General features: G+C 45.7%; 1 protein-coding gene across 3 annotated transcripts in view; it reads right to left on the bottom strand.

Moving 5' to 3' along the window:
- The window catches only part of FKBP8 (FKBP prolyl isomerase 8), a 102,354-nt gene extending 77,165 nt beyond the window's left edge, over positions 1-25,189 (bottom strand). For 2 of the 3 annotated variants that reach the window (XM_069962484.1, XM_069962482.1), the window contains exons 1-2: positions 25,098-25,189; positions 12,888-13,216 (exon numbers count right to left, since the gene is read on the bottom strand). In XM_069962484.1, coding sequence (XP_069818585.1) covers positions 12,888-13,191 — 304 coding nt within the window. In that variant the 5' untranslated portion in view covers positions 13,192-13,216; positions 25,098-25,189. Of the gene's footprint in view, positions 1-12,887; positions 13,217-25,024; positions 25,063-25,097 lie in introns of those variants that run through there. The other variant, XM_069962483.1, reaches the window with a different exon arrangement.
- Positions 25,190-25,552: the final 363 nt, after the last annotated feature.

The raw sequence follows: 25,552 nt of genomic DNA, 5'->3' as shown, positions 1-25,552 counted from the left end.
TTATGCCGGGGCGGGAGGCAAGAGACAACACCATGAAGGCCATTAATCTGATCCACAAAATGAATCTTTTGGATTCTCCTCTAATGTTGTTGTCCACCGATGCCGAAAAGGCATTCGACAGGGTTAATTGGTCCTTCATGGTGGAAACTCTAAAATATGTGGGCGTGGGGCCGTCCTTCCTTGCTTGGGTGTCCTCGTTGTACGTGGCCCCTAGCGCCCAGGTTAGAGTGAATGGGATCCTATCAAACAGCCTACAGATCCATAATGGCACCCGGCAGGGATGCCCTCTCTCCCCTCTAATATTTATACTTACTCTGGAGCCCTTTCTGTGCCATGTCAGAGCGAATCCGAACATAGCAGGTGTCAAGCTGCGCAGAGCCCACTACAAAATTGCGGCTTACGCCGATGATTTACTCTTTCATTTCCAATCCACGCGTTGCACTCCCTAACTTAATGACGGAATTCGCCTCCTATGCTAGGCTTTCTAATTTCAAGATCAATTTTTCAAAATCGGAAGCCTTAAATGTCTCTATTGCGGACGAGTTGGTAGTCCAGCTCCGTTCCTCGTTCAGCTTTACGTGGGCGACTAGTTCTATCAAATATCTTGGAATACACTTGGCAAGGGATCTGAGTACCCTTTACCAGCTTAATTATATTCCTCTGTTGAACACCATTAAGACAGATTGCGCTAGGTGGATGAAGGGCCTTCACACATGGTTTGGTCGCTGTGCGATCTATAAAATGAATGTCCTCCCTAGGTTGTTGTTTCTTTTCCAGTGCCTTCCGATTCGGGTCCCCTCGGCGTTCTTCCGCTCCCTTTCGGCGGCTCAGGCGCAATTTATTTGGGGGGGCAGGTCGGCACGCATTCGGAAAGCGTTTCTCACCCGCCCCAAGGAACTGGGAGGGATCGGTCGTCCGGACACTAAGAAATACTATCTGGCTGCTCAGCTGGCACACATAGTGGACTGGTGTAGAAATGGGGCAAGGAAACCGTGGGTTGAGATTGAGCAGTCGTATACGGGGCTGCCGCTGAAGGGTCTTCCGTGGATACCCGGGGATCGCATCCCGGATCTTAAATACCATCCCACTGTGGGTCCCACACTGGCTGCGTGCTCGGAAAAGGTGATAAGGAAGTACTTTGTCCCTCTAACATCTAGTATGACGCCCATTCTGGGACATCCAGATTTCAGTCCTAGTTTGACGGATAGGGTCTTCCGTGACTGGATAGGGGCCGGGACTTTCAGGGCTGGTCACTTCTTGCAAAATGGTCAATGGTTCTCGGCGGAGATCTTGGGAGATATATCGGCGCCTTGTGGGCTAGGACCCTGGCGTGTAACACAACTGCGCCACTATATGGCCTCTCTCCCGACCTCCAGCTGTTTTATGGGCTCTCCCACCCCTTTTGAATCTATATGCGCGGTTAATGAACCGATCCGCCACACACTGTCCCTGACGTATCAACTATTAATTACTACCCCGGAGGAACCCCCTCCTGCCTTCCTGCTGGCGTGGGAATCTGACCTGGGGATCACCCTGACTGACTCTCAGAGACAGAGAATTTTACACTTGGCTCATAAGTCATCCATCAGCTCTAAGTATCAGGAAGCTGGATATAAATTGCTGTCCCGCTGGTACAGAGTACCCTCCAAACTGCACAAAATGATACCCCAGGTAGACCCGGTCTGCTGGAGATGTGAGGCTGATGAGGGAACGTTCTTGCATGTGTTTTGGGAATGTCCGCAACTACATCACTTCTGGTCGGAAGTAGCGAGGGTGACCAAAATGGTCACTGGCACGGCCTGCGATCTGGGTCCGGCTCTGTTCCTTCTTCAGCACTGCGGGATTCCGCTAAAAATATACAGACGGTCGTTGCTGAGTTTCCTGGTGATGGCGGCCAGGGCATGCATTCCGTTGTGTTGGAAATCACGCTCTCCCCCACCAGTGTCGTTGTGGGTATCTAAAGTAAATGATATGATGCATATGGAGGATCTCACCTCTGAATTACATGCCAGAAACAAACGCTTTCATGCCACTTGGTCTCCCTGGTTGCAGTTTTAGGAGTCGGTCGAGTACAGAGACCTTCTGAGATCTCAATCCTAAACTTTAGAGGCGCACCCGGACGGCTCCTTGAGACAGCGGGGGGCGCTATTCCCCTGCGCTGTAGGAGTAGCCGAGGGCATACCACCCCCCCCCCCTTTTTCCCTCCTTACCTCCTCGATTCCCTACCCTTCTCTTTCCTGCTGTCTTTGTGTCTCTTCTCTTGTCTTTTCTGTTTTCCTACTTTCTATGTCCTTTTTGCTCTTTTTCTGAAGTTTACCGTTTGGTGGTGGTCTCCACCGCCGTTTATGTTATTGGATAAGTGGAAAAAAGTGGTTTGGGCTGGACGGGGGTGGCGGGCCCTCTGGGGCGGTCCCAGCTGATACACATGGTTCTCACTTTTGCTTACTGACTTGTTGGTTTTTTTATACTTACTTTTGATATAATTCCATGTTTGACTCTATGTTCCTTCTGGTCCTCGGCCCGTGGGGTCCGCTGGGCTCCGTCTGGTTCATTGTTGTGGATAAATAAAGAATTAAAAAAAAAAAACAAAAACAAAACACTGCCACACCAGACCTGACCAATACCGCCATACTGTGACTGGATAACACTGTCATATAAGACCTGACCAATACCGCCATACTGTGCTGGATAACACTGTCATACCAGACCTGACCAATACCGCCATACTGTGACTGGATAACACTGTCATACCAGACCTGACCAATACCGCCATACTGTTACAGGATAACACTGCCATACCAGACCTGACCAATACCGGCAAACTCTGACTGGGTAACACCGCCACACCAGTCCTGACCAATACCACCATACTGTGACTAGATAACACCGCCACACCAGACCTGACCAATACCGCCATACTGTGACTGGATAACACCCCCATACCAGACATGACCAATACCGACACACTGTGACTGCATAACACTGCCATATGGGTAAATAAAACCCTGCTGGTATACAGGACACTACAGGTATACAGGACCCCAAAACTATACACTACAAGTGCACGGGACCTCCACAAAACTATATACTACAGGTATACAGGACCCCAAACTTTACACTACAGGTATACAGGACCCCAAAACTATATACTACAGGTATACAGGACCTCCACCAACTATATACTTCAGGTATACAGGACCTCCACCAACTATATACTACAGGTATATAGGACCCCAAACTATACACTACAGGTATACAGGACCTCAAAACCATACACTACAGGTATACAGGACCTACACCAACTCTATAATACAGGTAAACAGCACCTTCACCAACTCTATACTACAAGTATACAGGACCCCAAATATACTACAGGTATACAGGAACTCCACCAACTCTATACTATAGTTATACAGGACCCTCAAACTATTTACTACAGGTATACAGGACCCCTGAACTATATACTACAGGTATACAAGACCTCCACCAATTATACACTACAGGTATCCAGGACCCTCAAACTATAAACTACAGGTATACAAGACCTCCACCAACTATACATTACAGGTATACAGCACCAACTATATACTACAGGTATACAGGACCCCAAAACTATACAGTACAGGTATACAGGACCTTCACCAACTGTACACTGCAGGTATACAGGACCTCCCTCAACTATACACTATAGGTATAAAGCCCCCCCCAACTATGCACTACAGATATGCGAGACCCCTAAAAACTATACATTGTGGGTATACAGAACCCCTCCAACTATGCACTACAGGTATATACTAATTCCACTGATTAACTCAGATGAAACAATACCTTTAGCTTGGCCTCCTGGGCACCTTAGAACAAATCTAATTAACACACTGACACTTTATACCCGGGCAGCGCCGGGTACATTTTCTAGTTCAACATATTCAGCATGTTCAATAACCAGGAGGTAACTTGGTACATGGTGCTAAGACTCAAAGAAAAAAGATAAGTGAAAAAATGGTAGGTCAATATTACTATGCTCCATACCTGTGCATGATCTGTGTGAATGTGGCATCTTCGGCTGGCACCATGTTACTGCAGGAAGTGCCGAATGATATATGGGTCAATTAGGTCACATGATCAAAGAGAAGCTGTGCTGTGCAGCGTAATGACATAACTACAGAGTGCTGTCTATGGAATATGGGCAACCACTAGAGCGGGGCTGACGTCTATGAGAATCCTCAGCGCATGCGTATATAATATAGGTCAGCTGCACATATCTGGTAGAAATTTATGGGCAAAACTGTAGGCATGAAGTCCGGAGTGAAGTCTCCACATATAGAGGCAATAGAGCGGCAGCTTGTGGAGGAAAATAGAATTTTCACCAAGTTAAAGTGTGTACTGGGCATAAACAAATACTGCAGCACAGGACAATATAGCAGAAGGATTATGATGTCCATAAAAGTACTCTGACATTACATAGCATAGCATTAGCATATACAAGATATATGTTAGTGGCGCAGGAGCAAAATATACATGTTAACTCTATGGGACAAGGAAATTAGTATAATAGTAAGATGGGGAAAAAAAGGGGGAAGAAAAAAAGGAAAATAGTTGTTGAAGTAAATAAATTAGAAATTAGGATTCGCATAGATGTCAGCCCCGCACTACTGCTTGCCCATACTTCATGGACAGCACTCTGTAGTTACGTTACGACTAGTGATGAGCGAGAACTAAAATGCTGGGGTGCTCGTTACTCGAGACGAATATTTCCCGATTTTGCAGGGGACCCAAGCTCAGCCCAGGGAAGATTGCATGAAAACCTGTCAATCTCAGAAAATGATGGAAACACCACGGCAATGGACAGGAAACAGCAGGGGCAGCATGCATGGACACTTCTGAGGCTGCCTAATTGCACCATTATGCCAAATTTTGGGTAACAGCCTGGTGGTCAACCTCAAGACAATAGTGCTGACCCAGACCAAGATGGGCAAGGCACATGGGACCAAGGTCAAAGGCCTGAAGATAATTTTGAAGATATAGCTGCACTAACAAAAGAAAGCAACCCTGCAGACTGGCTGCAGATGACAACAGATACTGGTCAGACTAGTTTTTGGGGTTGTCGTAGAGTCTGTGTGTAAGTGGTGCTTTATGGTTTATGGCACCTGTTACACAGGACAATGAGCAGTGAGGTTGGATATGACTTCACTAAGAAAGAAAGAAAGCAACCCTGCAGACTGGCTGCAGATGACAACAGATACTGGTCAGACTGGTTTTTGGAGGTAGTCGTATAGAGTCTGTGTGTAAGTGGTGCTTTATGGTGTATGCCACCTCTTAAACAGGACAATGAGCAGCGAGGTTCTATGCAGCAAAATAATAGTACTGAGGACATCTTTGGGGTCTGTATGCACCACCTGCTGTCCCCTTTCTGGCAGCAGTCGATCACCACAGTGTACTGCTAAGATGCTTGCTCACTGTGCTTGCTGACAAGTGGTTGAAAATAAGTGGAGTTTAAAAAAGGAGTTGTTGGTGATTCTGTGGGTTTGGAGTGACTGATATATTGTTGTTTTTGTGCAATTGTGTGGTGTGCATTGCTGCAGTGCATAGATAGCTAGTGCCATAGTTGCTTAGTTAAACAGGTCCAAACTGTTTTTTTTTTTCTCTGGTCTGCTCTGCACCTGGGGGTGGGGTTAATTGATCTCAGGTGCTTAAATCAAGGCTCAGCACTCACTGTGTGTGCTTGCTCACTGTGCTTGCTGACAAGTGGTTGAAAATAAGTGGAGTTTAAAAAAAGAGTTGAAAGAAGGAGTTACAAGTTCTGGTAAGTGCTAATCTCTTTCTTTTTCACTGTTTTTGTTGCACTGAGGATGATGGCTAGCAGGATGGAAGGATTCATTCAGTGCGCAGTCTGCCGCATGTACGCACAACTGGAGCAGGTGTTCCAGGGTGAGTACCGCTGTGACAGATGTGAGCATGTTGCCCATCTAGAAGCTCGAGTTAGAGATCTGGAGAAGCATATTGCAACACTGAGGGAACTTGGCCACCTTGAGAGGGAACTTCGGCTCACTGAGCAGGAAGTTAGTGGGTTAGAGATGGAGGGTGGTGATATAGATCAGGAGGCCCAAGTAAGTAGCTGGGTTAATGTAGTTAGAGGGACCAGTAAGGGATCCAAGAAAAGGAAGGCCACTTCTCCTACTATATGCCCAAGCAAAATTGCCAAGTTAGGTGATGATGCAAGGGCATCCGTGTCAGAAATGGCAGCTCTAGTGGAACCTGTTCTCCCTAACAGCCGGGGGAACAGTCCAACTAGTAGTGGGCGGGATGGTATTGTAGGTAGGCCTAGACAGTTAGTGGTTGTAGGGGATTCTATAATCAGGAAGACTGATAGAATAATTTGTCGCCAAGACCGCCTCAACCGAATGGTTTGCTGTCTCCCTGGTGCCAGGGTTCGGCATGTGGTGGAAAGGGTGGATAAATTACTTGGGGGGGCTGGGGATGACCCAGCTGTCGTGGTCCATGTGGGAACCAATGACAGGATACAAGGTAGGTGGAGGTCTATTAAAAATAATTTTAGAGAACTAGGTGCTAAGTTGAAGGGAAGGACCTCCAAGGTGGTATTCTCTGGAATACTGCCTGTGCCATGCGCATCGCAGGAAAGACAGCGGGAGCTTAGGGAGTTAAATGCATGGCTCAAGTCGTGGTGTAGAGGAGAAGGGTTTGGGTTTTTAGAGCACTGGGCTGACTTTTCATTGGGGTACAATCTGTTTTCCGCAGATAATTTGCACCTTAATGGAAGGGGGTCCGCTGTGCTGGGGGAGAGAATCCTAGAAGGGGTGGAGGGGTTTTTAAACTAGGGATGTGGAGGGAGGACAATGAAGTATGTAGTGTAGTGGCAGATAGGTTAGAGAGGGGACAGAACAATGAGGAGGGAGGAGAAGGGTCCTGTGGGGGGAGGATAAGAGCAGTGCATAGGGAGATCCATATGTTGCGGATGAACAGTGAGGATGATTGTAGCCACAGCACTGTAATATATCCCATTTCTTATAATGAAGCGGTTAAACTCGATGGTAATATAAAGTGTATGGTTACTAATGCCAGAAGTCTAGCCAGCAAGATGGGGGAGCTGGAGGCCTTGGTTCTGGAGGAGTCCATTGATGTGGTTGGTGTGACTGAGACATGGCTGGACTCCTCACATGACTGGGCTGTCAATATTCAGGGATTTACGTTGTTCAGAAGGGACCGGGTGGGCAGAAGGGGAGGAGGAGTATGTCTGTATGTCAGAAATGATATTAAAGTGAGTGTAAAAGATGCAATAGTGGGAGATGACTGTGATGATGTGGAAGCATTGTGGGTAGAACTACAGAAGGAGGTAAAGAGTGAAAAAATTATTCTTGGTGTAATCTATAGACCCCCCAACATTACTGAGGAGGTAGATGGCCAGTTGAATAGACAAATAGAGAGGGCTGCCCGGGAGGGAACAGTAGTGATAATGGGGGACCTCAACTACCCAGATATAGATTGGGGTCACGGTTCAGCTAAAACCACAAAGGGGAGGGAATTTCTTAACCTCCTGCAGGATAATTTTCTGGGCCAGTTTGTGGAGGAGCCAACTAGAAGTGATGCCTTGTTGGATCTGGTTATTTCTAACAACGCTGAGCTGGTTGGGGATGTCACTGTCCATGAACACCTGGGTAATAGTGACCACAATATAGTGACTTTTAGCTTAAAGTGTAGAAAAGAAAAGCATGTTGGGAGGGCAAAAACTCTTAATTTTAAAAGGGCCAATTTTCCTGGGTTAAGGGCAGAACTTCAGGGCATAGACTGGGAGCGGCTGCTGTCACATACGGATACAGCTAATAAATGGGAAATCTTCAAATCCACATTAAATAACTGTACTGCCAAATATATTCCTATGGGTAACAAATATAAACGGTTAAAATCCAATCCCACATGGCTTACAACCGAGGTTAGAAGGGCTATAAATGAGAAAAAAGGGGCATTCAAAAAATATAAATCAGAGGGGTCAGCTGTAGCATTTAAACATTACAAAGAAGTCAACAAAACCTGTAAAAATGTAATAAAAGCAGCAAAAATTCACAATGAAAGGCAGGTAGCTATAGAAAGCAAAAGAAACCCCAAAAAATTCTTCAAATATATTAATGCAAAAAAACCAAGGTCAGAGCATGTAGGACCCCTAAATAATGGCGACGGGGAATTAATAACTGGGGATCAGGAGAAAGCTGAGTTACTTAATGGGTTCTTCAGTTCTGTATATACAAAAGAGGATGGAGCTGTGGTGGGTGGGGCCAGTGCTGCTAACACATGTAATGTACTGAACTGGTTTACTATAGATATGGTCCAAGATAAATTAAACAAACTCAATGTAACCAAAGCTCCAGGGCCTGATGGATTGCACCCCAGAGTTCTTAGGGAACTCAGTTCTGTAATTTCACTACCCTTGTATGAAATATTCCGTGATTCTTTGCTTACTGGTATTGTGCCGAGGGACTGGCGTAAGGCAAATGTAATGCCGATCTTCAAAAAGGGCTCTCGAACTTCCCCAGGTAACTATAGACCCGTAAGCTTAACGTCCATTGTGGGGAAACTATTTGAGGGGCTTATAAGGGACTACATCCAGAAATATGTAGTGGCTAATAGTATTATAAGTGATAACCAGCATGGTTTTACTAAGGACAGAAGCTGTCAAACCAACCTAATATGTTTCTATGAAGAGGTAAGTAGAAGCCTGGATGGCGGCGCGGCTGTGGATATAGTGTACCTGGATTTTGCAAAAGCGTTTGACACAGTTCCTCATGGACGTCTGATGGGTAAGTTAAAGTCTATTGGTTTGGAAAATTTAATGTGTAACTGGATTGAAAACTGGCTTAATAATCGTACCCAGAGAGTGGTGGTCAATGATTCCTACTCCGAATGGTCCCCGGTAATAAGTGGTGTACCCCAAGGGTCAGTACTGGGCCCTCTTCTGTTTAACTTGTTTATTAATGATATTGAGAATGGAATTAACAGCAATGTTTCTATCTTTGCAGATGACACCAAGCTTTGTAGTACAGTACAGTCTATGCAGGATGTGCAGATGTTACAGGATGACTTAGACACACTGAGTGTTTGGGCGTCCACTTGGCAAATGAGGTTCAATGTGGATAAATGTAAAGTTATGCACCTGGGTACTAATAACCCACATGCATCATATGTCCTGGGGGGAGTTATTCTGGGAGAGTCACTGATGGAGAAGGATCTGGGTGTACTTGTAGATAATAGACTACAGAACAGTACACAATGTCAGTCAGCTGCTTCTAAGGCCAGCAGGATATTGTCATGCATTAAAACAGGCATGGACTCTCGGGACAGGGATATAATATTACCGCTTTATAAAGCTTTGGTGCGGCCTCATCTGGAGTATGCCGTCCAGTTTTGGAACCCGATTCATAAAAAGGATGTTCTAGAGCTGGAGAGGGTACAAAGACGGGCAACTAAACTAATAAGGGGAATGGAGCATCTTAGTTATGAGGAGAGATTAAAAGAATTACATTTGTTTAGTCTGGAGAAGAGACGTTTAAGGGGAGATATGATTAACTTATTTAAATATATAAATGGCCCCTACAAGAGATATGGGGAAAAGATGTTCCAGGTAAAACCCCCTCAAAGGACAAGAGGGCACTGCCTCCGCCTGGAGAAAAAAAGGTTCAATCTCCGGAGGCGACAAGCCTTCTTTACCATGAGAACTGTGAATCTGTGGAACAGTCTACCACAGGATCTGGTCACAGCAAAAACAGTAGAGGGCTTCAAAACAGGCCTAGACAAGTTCTTAGATCAAAATAATATAAATGCATATGTATAGAACCTATCACCCCTCCCCCTTCCCTGTATCCATCCCCTCCTTGGTTGAACTTGATGGACATGTGTCTTTTTTCAACCGTATTAACTATGTAACTATGTAACTATGTAAGATCGTGGTAGCTGCACTGCAAGTCCCAGCCCGCAGTCTGGAGTACTTAAAAAAAATATATATATAAAAATGTTAAGCCCTTACAAGGGCTGTTGGGTTCTCTGTCTACTATCCCTGCCTACAGGAACGCTAATTACCACCCTAATGCTCTTCCTGACAAGCAGCAGCTCTGTCACTAATCTCTTCCAGCATGCATGAGAGGCGAGCACCGCCGGCGCCAAGTTTTATATGGCAAGGTCATCTGATCTGGCCAACCAATCGCTGCTATCGACATGTATGGGTCCCACGTCATCGCATAATGTACCAAAGAGTCTCCTGCATGTTTATTGGCTGAGAAATTGCGCCCAAACTTGCAGAAAAAGGATGATGCCATTTTCTCGAGTATCGCGAGATGCTCTTCCGAGCATCAAGCACCTTAGAGTACCCTAATACTCGAACGAGTACAAAGCTCTGGCAAGCATGCTCGCTCATCACTAGTTGTTATGACGCTGCACAGTACAGCTTCTCTTTGATCATGTGACCCAATTGACCCATATATCATTCTGCACTTCCTGCAGTAACATGGCAGCTTCTCTTTGATCATGTGACCCAATTGACCCATATATCATTCGGCACTTCCTGCAGTAACATGGTGCCAGCCAGAAGATGCCACATTCACACAGATCATGCACAGGTATGGAGCATAGTAATATTGACCTACCATTTTTTCATTTATCTTTTTTCTTTGAGTCTTAGCACCATGTACCAAGTTACCTCCTGGTTATTGAACATGCTGAATATATTTTATTGCCAGTATACCCTGCACTATGCACTAGGACTTACCTTATCAGCTTAACATGCCATTACAGTTTGTGGATAGCACTTTCATGTGTTTGTACATAATGTATTATAGGTACATAGTCCTTAGATTTATATAGAATAGACATTAGATACTCAACAATTAAGAGAATTATCAGACAATGCAATGTGAACTATTAAGACATGATTCACTGCACAAAGCTGTAGAATTTCATTGCTTATTTTAATTTTTTTGGCAGAGCTACAGAGGCTCGAGAAAGGTTGGGAGATCTGACCGAAACGTTGCCAACAAGTAGCATCATTGATTTACTTTTGTTCTATTTATCACTTGTCTGGCTGGTTTATGTCTGAAACCTTATTGGAATAAAACTTTGTTTAACTAAGTAAAATTGGAGGGCGGGCGCTGACATAGGTGATAAATCTGGGCCGTGTTCCCTACTTTGCGAATACTAAGGGACTGAGGAATCCTTGATCACTGGCACCTACACCCACAAAGAGTAGAGTGCAGAGCAGTTTTTGTTTGTTAACTGCAGCTGTGTCCAGCCTCACTCACTGATTGGCTAAGTGGACATTTTTGAGTGGGCAGTGGTATCACATGATCGGGAACTCGGCATGGGACCATGTAAATAGGACTTCTTTAATATGATCCCGACCCCTCTCTCTCTTGCACACACACAGCCTGCTGCAGCTATAGCACAAAGAAAAACAAAAACATTCTCCCAGAGAGAAAATGCCACATTAAGGACAGAGGTTACTGCTACACTACTTAAGGCTTCTTCACCTCCTTCTCTATATTACACAGGATGTCTTCATATTACACTGCTGCCCATATACAATCATCCAGCAAGAAAACAGCACAGATCTACCCCACACAATGGACAAGCTGCCAAATAGTGATCTCCAACTTTTCCCTGACCACCCTTATGTAATAGGGCCAGTGCTTTAGTTTATCCAGGACATCACTGATCCTGGTTTTTGAGGTCTAAAAGGAAATATTAAAGAGGACCTGTCACCCCCGGTGATGGGGTGACAGGCTCCTGACCACCCCATTAGAGCCCCCTATACTCACGTGATCCCGCCGGGTCCCGCTTCTGGAGATGGTCGGGTCACGAAGATATCGGCGCCCGAAGCGGGGCGCGCGCTCCTCAGAGGAGTCCAACACTTATAGAGAATGACAGGAGAGTCCAGCGCTCCGTCATTCTCTATGAGCGTTGGACTCATCTGTGGAACGCGCGCGCCGGGCTGCAGCGGCTGAGATCTCCGTGACCCGACCATCTCCAGAAGCGGGACCACGTGAGTATAGGGGGCTCTAACGGGGGGTCGGGAGCCTGTCACTCCAGAACGGGGGGTGACAGGTTCCCTTTAATGAGTGGAAGAGGCCAAAGAGAATGCTGTGGATTTGGAATGCAAGTCATGGCTAGAATACAATGCAGATTGTAAGTAATTGAGGTTTGTTAAAGTATACTAAAAACTTTCTTTGGGGAGAAAAAAAACCAGACATGGCTAAACATTCATAAATTAATCACCAATCCTCGGTTTCTCAGCACAATACTTACCGACATTGGGAGTTAGTTTACAATTTGATCAAAGTGTATAAGCCCACACACCACTTCAGTGCCACAACAGCAGTGCCTGCGGAGGGAGTGAATCAGTTGTCTAGCAACCCCAATGCTGTCAGACATATCCGCCCCCCAATTCCCAGGGCTCTGGGGCCCCCAACACCTCACAGACACTGAGCTACTGCACAGCACCGAATGACACAAAGGAGAAGCAGATGAAAAAAGCTCACCCTGTGTTTTTAGCTGCGCTGGATGTGCATGTGTGGCTGTCTTTTCTCTCCATGGAAGTACACTGTCCTAATCTTTGTTGTAAAGTATTGCACAGTGAACATTGGTCCAGATTCAATCTACAGAAGTTCCTGTGTTACATTATTGCACCTTTGGCTTTATTCAAATGGCAAAACCTACATGTGTATAAACAGCTTTTAGGGAAAACAGACTTCTAATAGCAGTTCTTGCACACTTATGCTAGACTATGTCATCGTTTACCCTAAGGGTATTACTTTTTACTAAGTGCACATTGCAAATACAAACTATACAAGGGACACGGATTCAATAGTTACAAGGATTCTGCTCCTTACCTAGAATATCTAGCCACTCCTCTTCTGTTATCTTTCCATCTGTATTATCTTCTGTTTGTTCTTTTGCTTCAGTTGGTGTTTTGGCCAATCCCTCATTGTCAACAGTTTCCAGAAGTGGAAGGTCACTCAAGTCATCATCATCTTCCCCAGTGCTGTCTATTATCTCAAACTCCTCTGTACTGTCCACAAGGGAAATTCTGTCTCTTTGTTTGGAGTCATTTTCTGATAGCTGAGTACTGTCAGATCCATCTGCATGTAGTGGTGAGTCATTCACACTGGACGCAGGTTCACCTGCAGAGGCCATAATCCTCTGGATGAAGAGCTATCACCTGAAAGAAACCAACAAGGAGTTTATCTGTGGCACACAAATCATCAGTGTAATTACAAGGTGTAAAGAACCCAAACACTGGCAGCATGGAAACGGCTAAGATTTCTAAAGTATAGTATATAGAGAATTTTTATTTCTGCACTTGGCTGAAATAACACATATAACCAGTTCTGCAACAAGAACCATGTAAAAAAAAAAAATCTCCTACAGACATAACTGGCACCGTCACCAGTGGTACCACCAATCACTTCTTTACTCGTGCTTTTCTAAACATCTGTTTTTTTGTTTTAAGGGGCGTACTATGCCAGATCTGAGAGCAGGAATAATAATTGTTGGCACGCTCCCATTAGGAACATCTGAGACCAGTGTTGACAGAAAGGTTAAGGTTTACAGTTTACTTAATTGGAATCTTTCTGGTCTGTACCAGGTACAGAGCTGCAGCTACAGGCAGATAGGTTTAACACTTAAAGGGGTATTCTAGGAAAAATCAATAATTTAGCAATGGAAAGGGTTAACCAAGGTTAACCCTTTCCTAATATACTTACCTGTCCGTTTTTGGCCCCCCAAGGAGATCTCCCGTCCGGTCACGTGATGGTCCAAGCTGTGACTCGCGGATCCTCTTCTTCCGGTTCGGTGACGTCACCACCCGGCCGGCGACTGACTCTTTCTTATTAGCAGCAGAGCACTGAACCCTGACTGACTTGTAGTGTGTAGCCAATCAGGGTTTAGTGCTCCTGCTGTACGAAGTTAGCCGGGTTCTGATCCCCCCGGCCCCCTCCCTGTGCTATAAGCCCGATCCTCCTGGCCTTCTCCTTCCTATGTAATCTGTCCTGATCAAAGATAGCTCACCCGCACCCCCCAGTGTGCTGCAGCGCCGGCCCCCGTATCGGCACTTATTGTAAGCAGCTGTTCTCAGCTGACAGGCGCTGTGTGTGTGTGTGTGTGTGTGAGGCAGGAGAGTTCATGCTTTCTCCGTACACAGCGCAAGCACGAACTCTCTCCTGCCTCACACACACACAGCGCCTGTTAGCTGAGAACAGCTGCTTACAATAAGTGCCGATACGGGGGCCGGCGCCGCAGCACACTGGGGGGTGCGGGTGAGCTATCTTTGATCAGGACAGATTACATAGGAAGGAGAAGGCCAGGAGGATCGGGCTTATAGCACAGGGAGGGGGCCGGGGGGATCGCTGTAATGATAGAGAAGGAGGGGGCCGGGGGGATCAGAACCCGGCTAACTTCGTACAGCAGGAGCACTAAACCCTGATTGGCTACACACTACAAGTCAGTCAGGGTTCAGTGCTCTGCTGCTAATAAGAAAGAGTCAGTCGCCAGCCGGGTGGTGACGTCACCGAACCGGAAGAAGAGGATCCGCGAGTCACAACTTGGACCATCACGTGACCGGACGGGAGATCTACTTGGGGGCCAAAAACGGACAGGTAAGTATATTAGGAAAGGGTTAACCTTGGTTAACCCTTTCCATTGCTAAATTATTGATTTTCCCTGGAATACCCCTTTAATTTTATAACTTTGCAAAAAGCCATCAGCAAAGACTAAAGGCCATATTACACAGAATTATTATCGTTTAAAAACTCAAGTAAATGATTGAAATGAACAATTACCTGTAATAACACCCAACGAATAAACGAATGAAAAATCGTTAATTTTTGTCTTTCAACATGTTGAAATAATATTGTTTGTAGTTCGGCGATCATTCGCATATTTGTTTGTGTAATAAGTCATTCGCCGATAAAACATGTTGTGTGGGCTCTCCTGAGGAACGATTAACGACCAAATCAATCGTTCATAACAGTAATCAGTGAATGTAATAATCGCTAATTATTGCTAGCGAACAATTGTTATAGCGAATCTTTGATCGATAATTGCTACAATGTATTGCCTGTGTCTGCATGTCTGTGCCTGCTATGGACCTAACAGATTCCCTTTAAACATATCTCAGGATACAAAGACATTATCTGCAGACAGAAGTGGCTTGGTGATTGAAAGTCAAAACTCCAGCTCCTAAAATTACTGCAGAGGTAAATGCAGGTTTAAAGGGGTACTCCAGCGGGAAGGGGGGGGGACATTTTTTTCTCTGGGACCGGGGAGGAGGTGGCTGAGGGAAACTACGTCCACTCACCTCCCCGATTCCAGCAGCGGGTCCCACATCACGGCGCTCCGGTCCCCGGTTCCCGGCTGCTTCCTGGTGTCTGACGCAGGCCTGAGACGTGATGTCTCAGGTCCACTCAGCCAGTCGGTAACGGAGGCGGGATCCGTTTCAAGTCCACTCAGATCCCGCCTCTGTCACTGACTGGCTGAGACGTATCGCCCTCCCCTCCCCCCTCCCCCCCCTGGAGTACCCCTTTAAGAACACCAGTACCTATAAAAAACATTGGGTATGCACTGCACAAAGATGATATCCATGGCAGAGCAAAACCTTTGACACCATGAAATGTCAGTCCAGTTTAACGTTTTTTTCACCACTTTCAGTAGTGTATGCCTGGAGATCACTGGCTGAAACCTACAATGTTGACTGCTTTACAGGGGTTTTCCAGCTTATTGTTTTAATGTACTTGATAAACTTGCCCTGCTTAGGCCTTCTAAACTCTAATTGGCTTTTGCTGGCAATTCAGTCTGGTTTTGGGGTTTCGAGTTGGTGATGCAGTGGCATTACTGACCAGATGCCTGGCTTGTATACTAGTTTAAAAGTCACACCAATGACAGTCCCGCTCCCACTGCAGAGATACGGTCACCCTCTCATCTGCAAATGAGCAAAGATGAATCCGACATCCATAAGAAATCACTGGAGCAGTGATTTCCTATGGACATCAGACTCCTCTCCACTCATCTGCATATTGAGTGCACAGATCAGCGGATAGCCATATCTCTCTGTGGCGGGATCGGCATCAGGTGCGGGGCCATCCAGGGGTGACAGGTTCCCTTTAGAAGTTTAAAAGGGCTAAACTGAGCAGGTTATCTTTTAGCTGTCTCTTTCTTTCACTTTCAATCCCATCTTTCTTCCCCACTATAGACTTGTAGTTAGCTAATCACAAAAAGAAAATCTCGACATTGCTAAGCAGACAACTTGGCTTAGATACACTACAAAAGCTCAACTATCACAGTACATACAACATTCGTAGTACATATTTAAAAATGTCCCTTTAATATAAAAAAAAAGTGCAACTGCAGCTTTGGATAACTTAACCCCTTAACGACATCGGGCGTAAACTTACGCCCTGGCGCCCTGGTACTTAGCGCATCAGGGCGTAAATTTACGCCCGATGTTTCCCCGATCGCTGCGTGTTCACACACAGCGGTCGGGGAAGATGGCCTGCTATAAATCATAGCTTCTCGGCACGGGGGGTGGTTAACACCCCCCGTGCTTACGATCGCTGCTATAGGCTGATCAATTCAGATCAGCCAATAGCGGCGATCGGAACCTTTCCGGGTCATCGGCGACCCGATGACCCGGAAAAAAATGGCGGTCGGTGCTGTCCGAGGACGGCACCGACCGCCATTACTGTAAAAAGTAATGTTGATCGCCGTGCCACCGGCCCGATCGCCGTGAACGGCCGGCCGGCCGTTCACGGCGATCGGGCCGGTGGCACGGCGATCAGAGTCCCACAAAATAGTAAATACCTGCCCTGGACCCCTCAGCTAGGTAGCGGAGGGGTCCAGAGCAGGTATTTGTACATTACTCACCTGTCCCGGGCTCCTGATCGGCGGCTTCCGGGTTCGCGGCGTCCTCCGTCATTCCGTTCGGTCTTCGGGTCTTTCCGGCGGTCCTCGTCGTCTTCTTTCGGCTATTTTCGGCTCCAGCCTCGTCATTTTCCGGATTTTGCGCTCTGCTGCCCCCTAGCGGCTGATATGTGTAATACACTTATCAGCAGCTACAGGGATATTCAGAATATAGAAAAAAAAAAAAAATTTTCCCAAATTTTTTTTTTTCTATTTTCCGCACCCTATCGCCGCTGAGTGTTGATCAGCATCGCACGAAAGTGCGCTGCTAATCAGCAACTCCTCCTTTTTGGCGTAGGGTGTTTTTTTTCTATATTCTACTGCCACGGTCTGCTTATAAGTGCGGCATTTATCAGCAACTCCTTTGTTGGCGTAGGTTTTTTTTATACTTACTGTAAAAAAAACACGTTAAAAACACTACATTACACCACACTACATTGAATAAAGTTTGACACTACACCACTACATACCCCATATACTAGTCCCCATATAAAGACGGCCCCCAGGGTGTTTTCGGTGTCAGAGGGATACGTTATTATTGCCTCCGACACCGAAACAGCCAGTGAGGATGAATGGGGGGGGGATCGTTCTTTCCTCCATTCATCCTCATCATCCAGTGACGTATCTGGGGGTAGCGTAGCGTACGCTGCCCCCCAGACACGTCTTTTCCGCCAGTACCGTCCCAATAAGAGATGACGGTATGGTGTGAAATTCTACAAACTGTGTGAGAGTACCTCAGGGTACACTTACAGATTTAGGGTACATGCACACTGCGGAATGGCGAAGGATAACCCTTTGTGCATTCCGCAGCTGGCACCCGCCGGCGGACTGATGGAGGCGCGCGTCTCCACCCGTGTCATAGACTCCATTCTATGCACGGGCGGATTCCGTCGTCCGTCCAAAGAATGAACACGTTGGACGGAGAGCGGAATCCGCCTGTGCATAGAATGGAGTCTATGACACGGATGGAGACGTGCGCCTGCATCAGTCCGCCGGCGGGTGCCAACTGCGGAATGCACGAAGGGTTATCTGTCGCGATTCCGCAGTGTGCATGTACCCTTAGAGTGTATGTAGGAAGGAACACCCGAATCCAGCCCCAGATGCCCCCTCCCCCCCCATCCTCGGAACAAGTGGGAAGATCGTCCGGGAACTGATCTTCCCACTGCTGGATAAAGGTTACCACCTGTACGGGGATAACCTTTATACCAGCGCCCCCTCTTCCGGTCCCTCGCTGCCCTGTAGCTTGCGGCACGATCCGAACATATCAGAAGTAGTAATAGCGCCCTAATATTTAGCAGCCATGGAGCGGACCCAGCGCTTCTGGATATGAAGGACCCCGTATCGCACCAGGACAACATTTTCCAGGTGACGTCCCCCACACTGGAGAAAGGGAGACCCCAGAAGAAGTGCAGAGTGTGGGGTAACAGGGGGATCAAGAAGGACACCATTTCCAGTGTGACGCCTGTCCTGATCACCCTGGCCTCCGCATACTGGATCGCTCCAAGGCGTACCACACGTCACTGGGGTTTTACATTATCTAAATTCTGTCCCTTATTCCTATTTCAGGGGTCACGTTGGTCCGGGGATTATTCTGATCGCCATTATGGAGTCGGGAAGGAATTTTTCCCTGTGATGAGGCTACTGTCGTCTGCCTCACGAGGGGTTTTTGCCTTCCTCTGGATCAACACAGGTTGAATTTGATGGACACCTGTCATTTCCAACCTTATAAACTAATAATTGGCCTAATACCCCCAAATAAATTAGAATTGTCCCTTTTCCCCAGCTAAGTAGGTATGGCCGCCATTCCCATTAGAGGATGCCATGATGCAATTACAAAGCCTCTGTGCGGCCAGGACAGTAGAAACCCCCCACAAGTGACCCCATTCTGGAAACTACACCCCATAAGGAATCTAACAAGGGGGGCAGCGGGGATATGGCCCCCTGGTGACGGCCACATTTGGGACGTGAAAATAAAAAAAATGGTATTTTTTATTTTCTCGGCACATGTTCTACGTAAGTGCCTGTCACCAGTGGGGTCCATATGCTCACTGCACCCCTTGTTAGATTCCTTATGGGGTGTAGTTTCCAGAATGGGGTCACTTGTCGGGGGTATCTACTGACCTGGGAGCACAGGAGCTTTGTAATTGCGACATGGCCTCCATCCTCCATTCCAGCCTCTAAATGGCGCTCTGTCCCTTTGGTGGCTTGCCCTGTGCCCATATGGCACATTATGCCCACATATGGGGTATTTTCGTAATCAGGGGAAACTACCCTACACGTTTTGTGTTAATTTTCTTTTTTAACCCCTTGTGGAAATGGAAAAAATCAAGGCTAGACCAACATTTAGTGTAATTTTTGTAAAATTTTTACTCTAAATCATTAATCTTGTCATGATTTTTTCATTTTCACAAGGGGCTAAAAGATAAAAAAAACCACTAAATGTGTAGAGCAATTTCCCCTGAGTACGGAAATACCCCACTTGTGTACATATAGCGCCATTCGGGTGCAGGGTAAGCCTCCGAAGGGAAGGAGCGCCATTTCGTTTTTGAAGGCTGGATTTGGATGGAATGGATTTTAAGGGGCCATGTTGCATTCAAAAGGCCTCTGTGTTGCCAAGACAGTTGAACCCCCCACAAGTGACCCCATTATGGAAACTACATCCCTCAAGGAATGTAACAAGGGGTGTAGTGAGCATATGGACCCCACTGGTGACGGGCACAAATGTGGAACAATGTGGCGTGAAAATGAAATATTACATTTTTTACACTATAATGTTGGTTTAGCCTTGAATTTATCATTTTCACAAGGGGTTAAAAGAGAAAAAAACACACAATATGTGTAGAGCAATTTCCCCCGAGTCCGTAAATACCCCACATGTGGACATAAAGCGCCATGTGGGCGCAGGGCAAGCCTCCAAAGGGAAGGAGCGCCATTTGGATTTTGGAGGTTGGATTTGGCTAGAATGGATGATGAACGCCATGTCGCATTTACAGAGCCCTCGTGCTGCCAAAACACTGGAAACCCCCCACAACGACCCCATTCTGGAAACTGCACCCCTCAAGGAATCTAACAAGGGGTGCAGTGAGGATATGGACCCCTTGATGACGGGCACATTTGTGCCATGAAAGTGAAAAAATGAAATTTTTTACTTTTACGTCACATTGTTCCACATTTGTGCCCGTCACCAGTGGGGTCCATATGCTCACTGTGCCCCTTGTTAGATTCCTTGAGGGGTGTAGTTTCCAGAATGGGGTCACTTGTGGGGGGTTTCCAGTGTCTTGGCAGCCCCAGGGCTCTGTAAATGCGACATGGCCCTTGAAATCCTTTCCAGTGAAATTCAGCTTCCAAAAGCCAATTGGCGCTCCTTCCCTTTGGAGGCTCGTCCTGCGCCCCCTTGGCACTCTATCGCCACATGTGGGGTATTTCCGTACTCGGGAGAAACTGCGCTACACATTTTGTGTCTTTTTTTTCCTCTTATCCCTTTAAGAAAATGAAAAATTGAAGGCTAGAACAACGTTTTAGTGTAAAAAATACATTTTTCTTTTTTCACGCCATATTGTTCGGAAAATCTGTGAAGCACCTGTGGGGTCCAAATGCTCACCGCACCCCTTGTTACATTCCTTGAGGGGTGTAGTTTTCTAAATGGTGTCCCTTTAGGGGTGTTTTTTAGGTTTTGGCACCCCAGAGCCTCTGCCAACCTGAAGTGGTACAGTCAGAAATGACCAAATATAACGGAGGCGTTGAAATTCACTAGGCGCTCCTTTGTATCTGAGGCTTGTGGTTGCGTCAAATAGCGCAATAGGGCCACATATGGGGTATTTCTATAAACTGCAGAAACGGGGCAATAATTATTGGGGTGCATTTCTCTGGTAATAGGTTTATAATTATGAAAAATATTGGATTACAATAAAATCTCTGCACAGAAAATTAAAATTTTCAAATTTCTTACACACTTAGCTTTTATTTCTGTGACTCCCCTAAAGGGTTAAAACACTTTATGGATATGCTTTTGCAGAGTGTGGGGGGTGCAGTTTCTGAAATGGGGTGCTTTGTGAGGCTTTCTAACATACAGGCCCCTCAAATACACTTTAAACCTGAACAGGTCCCTAAAAATATCTGATTTTGAAATTTTACTGAAAATTTGGAAATTTGCTGCTAATGTTTTAAGCTTCCTATTGTCTAAAAAAAATTAAAGATCATTTAATAAATGCCGCCAACATAAAGTAGACATGTTGCTAATGCTATTTAATATATAATTTATGTGGTATAACCACTTTCTGTATATGCAAAAAAGTTTCAAAGTTGGAAAAATGCAGTTTTTCACATTTTTTCACATTATTTGGGTTTTTTTCATAAAGATTTGTTATGATTATCGACTCCAATTTACCAGAAATGTAAAGTACAATATGTCACGAGAAAACAATCTCAGAATCAGTCGGATAGGTAAAAGCATCCCGAAGTTATTAATGAATAAAGTGACACTGGTCATATTCATAAAATTTGTCTCTGTCATTAAGGCCATTTCAGTCTCTGTCTTTAAGGGGTTAAAGGGGTTATCCAGCGCTACAAAAACATGGCCACTTTTCCCCCTACTGTCTCCAGTTCAGGAGTGGTTTGCAATTAAGCTCCATTTACTTCAATGGAACTGAGTTTCAAAACCCCACCCAAACTGGAGACAACAGTAGGGGGAAAGTGGCCATGTTTTTGTAGCGATGGATAACCCCTTTAAGTCAGTTTATTGCAGAGAAACAACTGTCATAATTTAGTAATATTGTACATGAGGTGACTAAAAAAAAAAAAAAAGTCAAAAAAAGATTCAGGGTAGTTTCCCACTTCCCACTGTTTCTCCATACAGTAGTCCATACTGTTAATCAGGGGGGGGGGGGGGGGGACATCTAAACAACCACTATCTGTACATAACCTTGTCGGGGTCAGGGATGTGTATGATATCCAAGGCTCTACATTAGCCTTCATGTCAGTATATAAATAACCAATCATTTGGGTGAAACAATGTCAGGCACACCAAATAATCAGCCTGATAAAATGGTATGGCTCATACCGAGGATTCACCCATACCCATATTCATAGGAGCCTCTCTTCAAGAACCTCCAGGCCATTGTTTCCCCTTATATAGCCTCTATTTCTTGCCCTGTTAAATGATCTACCTCTACAGTGGCCCTAAAATCCTTGTACTGAGTTTAATGAGGGTTCAAAGTCAGATTCACACACAAGCGATGATGAAATATCGGATTCAGTTGGTATTCAGTTTACTATGCATGACACCAAACAGCAGAATTGCTACTGTATGGAACCCTATTGGTTGAAAAAAAGGAAGTTGGAAGAAAAAATGCGGAGCCAAAGATGCTTGTCTGGCTGGAAAAAATCATCATGGAGGCCTGGGCCGGCTGGAGAGGAAAAGGGAAAGTAATGCCTCAGATCAAAGAAGATGTCACATGTGAGTCACTGAATGAAGTCTATTGTATATTATACAACATTATTTAGTAGGGGGTGCCCTGAGGTGGAAAAGGTTGGGAAACCATCCCGCTGCACTGCTGCCCCCACCAGAACTGAGTTAATATTGGTCTGGCCCTCGGAAATCATTTCAATTTGTCATGTGGCCCAATAAGAAAGTTAATTGCCCACCCCTATCTTAGGAGAACCCACTGAAAGGCCGCCTCCTGGATATACTGATTTAAGACAAAAAGGAATTTTCTTTTGCAAAATAGACAATTACAATTATTACAATGCAGGAAAAGTTGAACAAACGTATGCACATAAATGCAAAACTGCTCTCAACATCATAGAGTGTTATTGACAATGTCTAGATATTATAAACCAACAGGGACCAAAGGATGCCCCTATGTGAAATATGGTTATTCACAACTCAAATTTTATTTTGAAACGACAAAATACATGAGACTAAAGGCCCTATTACACCATGTGATTATCGTTCGTATTCAGCCAATTATCGCTTAGCCAGGGCTGTGGAGTCGGAGTTAGTTTTAGCTGGAGTCAGAGTTGGAAAAAAATGTACTGACTTCAGCTTTAAAAAAAATTTTTTTAATAATGTAGAATTGAATTTTGACATGAATTTTACAAGTTTTGCTCAAGAATATATATTATGAGCAAGCAGGCTGTGTGTGTATGCTATAGCTGCAGCAGGCTGTGTGTGTATGTGTGTGTGCGCTATGGCTGCAGCAGGTAGTGTGTATGTGTGCTATGGCTGCAGAAAGATGTGTGTGTACTATGCCTGCAGCAGGCTGTGTGTATGTGTGCTATGGCCGCAGCAAGCAGAGTGTGTGTGTGTGTGTGTGTGTGGTGTGCGCTATGACAGGCTGTGTGTATGTGTGTGTGTGTGCTATGGCTGCAGCAGGCTGTGTGTGTGCGTGCTATTGCGTGCCCCCAAGTGACCTTCTATATGTGACCCCTCTCTATATCACTATGGCCGACCTCTATATTACAGGTATCTGGCATTGTTAGCAGTGTTTCTTTAAGTATGTTGAATATTTAGTTAGAAACATAGAAGACTGTCAGCAGGAAAAGACTACCTTCTCCATCTAGTCTAGTTGTGAGTAGTTCAGGACATGGAGGCTGGAGACTGGCTGCATGCACTGCATACACAGGAGAAGCTGCTTTTATATACAGTATTCCTTTATTCACTCAGAAGTCTAGGTAGGGCTTGAAACTCCGTTCCATTGAAGAGGAGCTTAATTGCAAGCCACACCTGACTTGGAGACAAGAGTAGGGCAAAAGTGGCCATGTTTTTCTAGCGCTGGATAACCCCTTTAATCCCTCTGCGAGTATGTATTCTCATTCACAATGACAAACAAGGGATCCACAGTGGCGTTCGCTGCACTTACCTGACTGGCTGAGCGAGCCTGTAATGTCACGTCTCAGCTCCCCTCTCAAATTAGGAAGCAAACAGGGGACCAAAGCAGCAGTATGCAACCACTAGCACTGAAGCCGGTAAGTGCATGTTATTTTTTCATCATCCCTGGAACTTTAAAAAAAATGTTGCTGTCCACACTTCTCCTGTAAGGCTTCTTACAACATGAACCACATGGTCCATATCTTAGCTGCATTTCAGGGTCAGCATATGACTGGGACTCACTGCATCATAATGAATAAATATGCAGTGAGCTCCCTAGGCCCCTAAACAGGTTCATTCTTCAGGCGGACGGCAGAATCTGCCTGACCATAGAATGAAGTCTATGGCACAGGCGGAGATGAGCGCGGCCGTGAGTTGCAGAATCCGTGGCGGGTGATCTGCCCTGGTTCTGTAGTGTGCACATTAACTGTCGCACATAGAACAATCTTAGGCTGGGAGCAGTGTAAACCAAAAATGTAAGCAAGCATTCACACGTTCCATCCACGGATGACGTGCAACAGACTAGATTCACGAACCTCCCAGCATCACGTATGATGTATGATGCTGGAAGCACCACAACTGTTTAAATCTCCATAGTACTGTGCTAATGAATAAAATATGCAGTGAGATTTCCCTTATAAAGGAGAACTCTGCAACTACACACTCCTGACATCATGTATCATTATGATGCCAGCAGCACTGCCAGTGTTTAAACCATTGTTTAGGTTGTGGTGCTCCCAGCATCCTAATGATACATGATGTCAGGCGTGTGTAGCAGCACAAGTACTCCTTTAATAAGCTGAGAACGAGGGGACACAATCAGAGGTTACTTAGGGTAAGTGGGCGACCAGAAGGAACATGAGAACATATTATTGGTGTTATTTGGAACAAACATCCAGCTAATGTCATTGGCAAATCCTGTGCCCAATTATTTACTGTAGTTATCTGTGAGCCCAGGGGTTACAGGAAGATCCTCCACATGTATTCCCCACAGCTTCTATCATAGGGGAGGACACATGGGCACAGGTATCACTGCCCTCACACAGCAGAAACCCTGCAATAACCTGGTGCATATACACATACCCGCCTGTGCTCACCAATCCCCGTCCTGTGAGCCAGGAGGAGGCAGAGAGCACTGACAGCAGGCAGAGGCCGCCACCAGCCAGGAGAGCAGTGTACTCCTGCCATTTGTCCTTGTGTCCTAACCTGTGGCCGCCATACCCACGCAGGGCACCGCCGCTTCACCTTCCCCTACATCCCCGGCTCCCACGGATCTCACCTGAAGCTCCCCAGCGCAGCTCCCACCTGGATCGCGCAGCCCTTCCGGTACCAGGATGTAAAGAGCACTGTGATTGGCCGCCTAGCCTCGGCTCCTGATTGGTTGAGCAGGTTACATCCCTGCGCCGCATGTGACCCGGCACGATAGGGCTTATAGACTGGGCTTGAGCTACATCACACCTGCCAGTTTTACGACTGAGAAGAAAAGAAAAAAAAACCTTCAAAATTAGCAGAATTATGTTATTTTTTCTTTGACTTTTTTTCAGGTTTGTTTTGTTTCAACTTGTCCCGCCAAAAAACGATCCCTCACATTGCCTGGTCTACAGAAAATAGGCTGCATTCACACTGCATGTTGGTGTGCAACCTAGATTGAAAAATGGATTAAACTTAGACCAATTAGAGCACATTGTGCCCATTTCAGTGTATGGGCATATTTACAGTGTGCAGCTTAGCAGA

The sequence above is a fragment of the Dendropsophus ebraccatus genome, chromosome 3 (genome assembly GCF_027789765.1).
Source record: "Dendropsophus ebraccatus isolate aDenEbr1 chromosome 3, aDenEbr1.pat, whole genome shotgun sequence".
Lineage (NCBI taxonomy): Eukaryota > Metazoa > Chordata > Amphibia > Anura > Hylidae > Dendropsophus > Dendropsophus ebraccatus.
The sequence above is the reverse complement of the archived record's forward strand: the minus strand, read 5'-3'. Positions and strand labels throughout refer to the sequence as shown.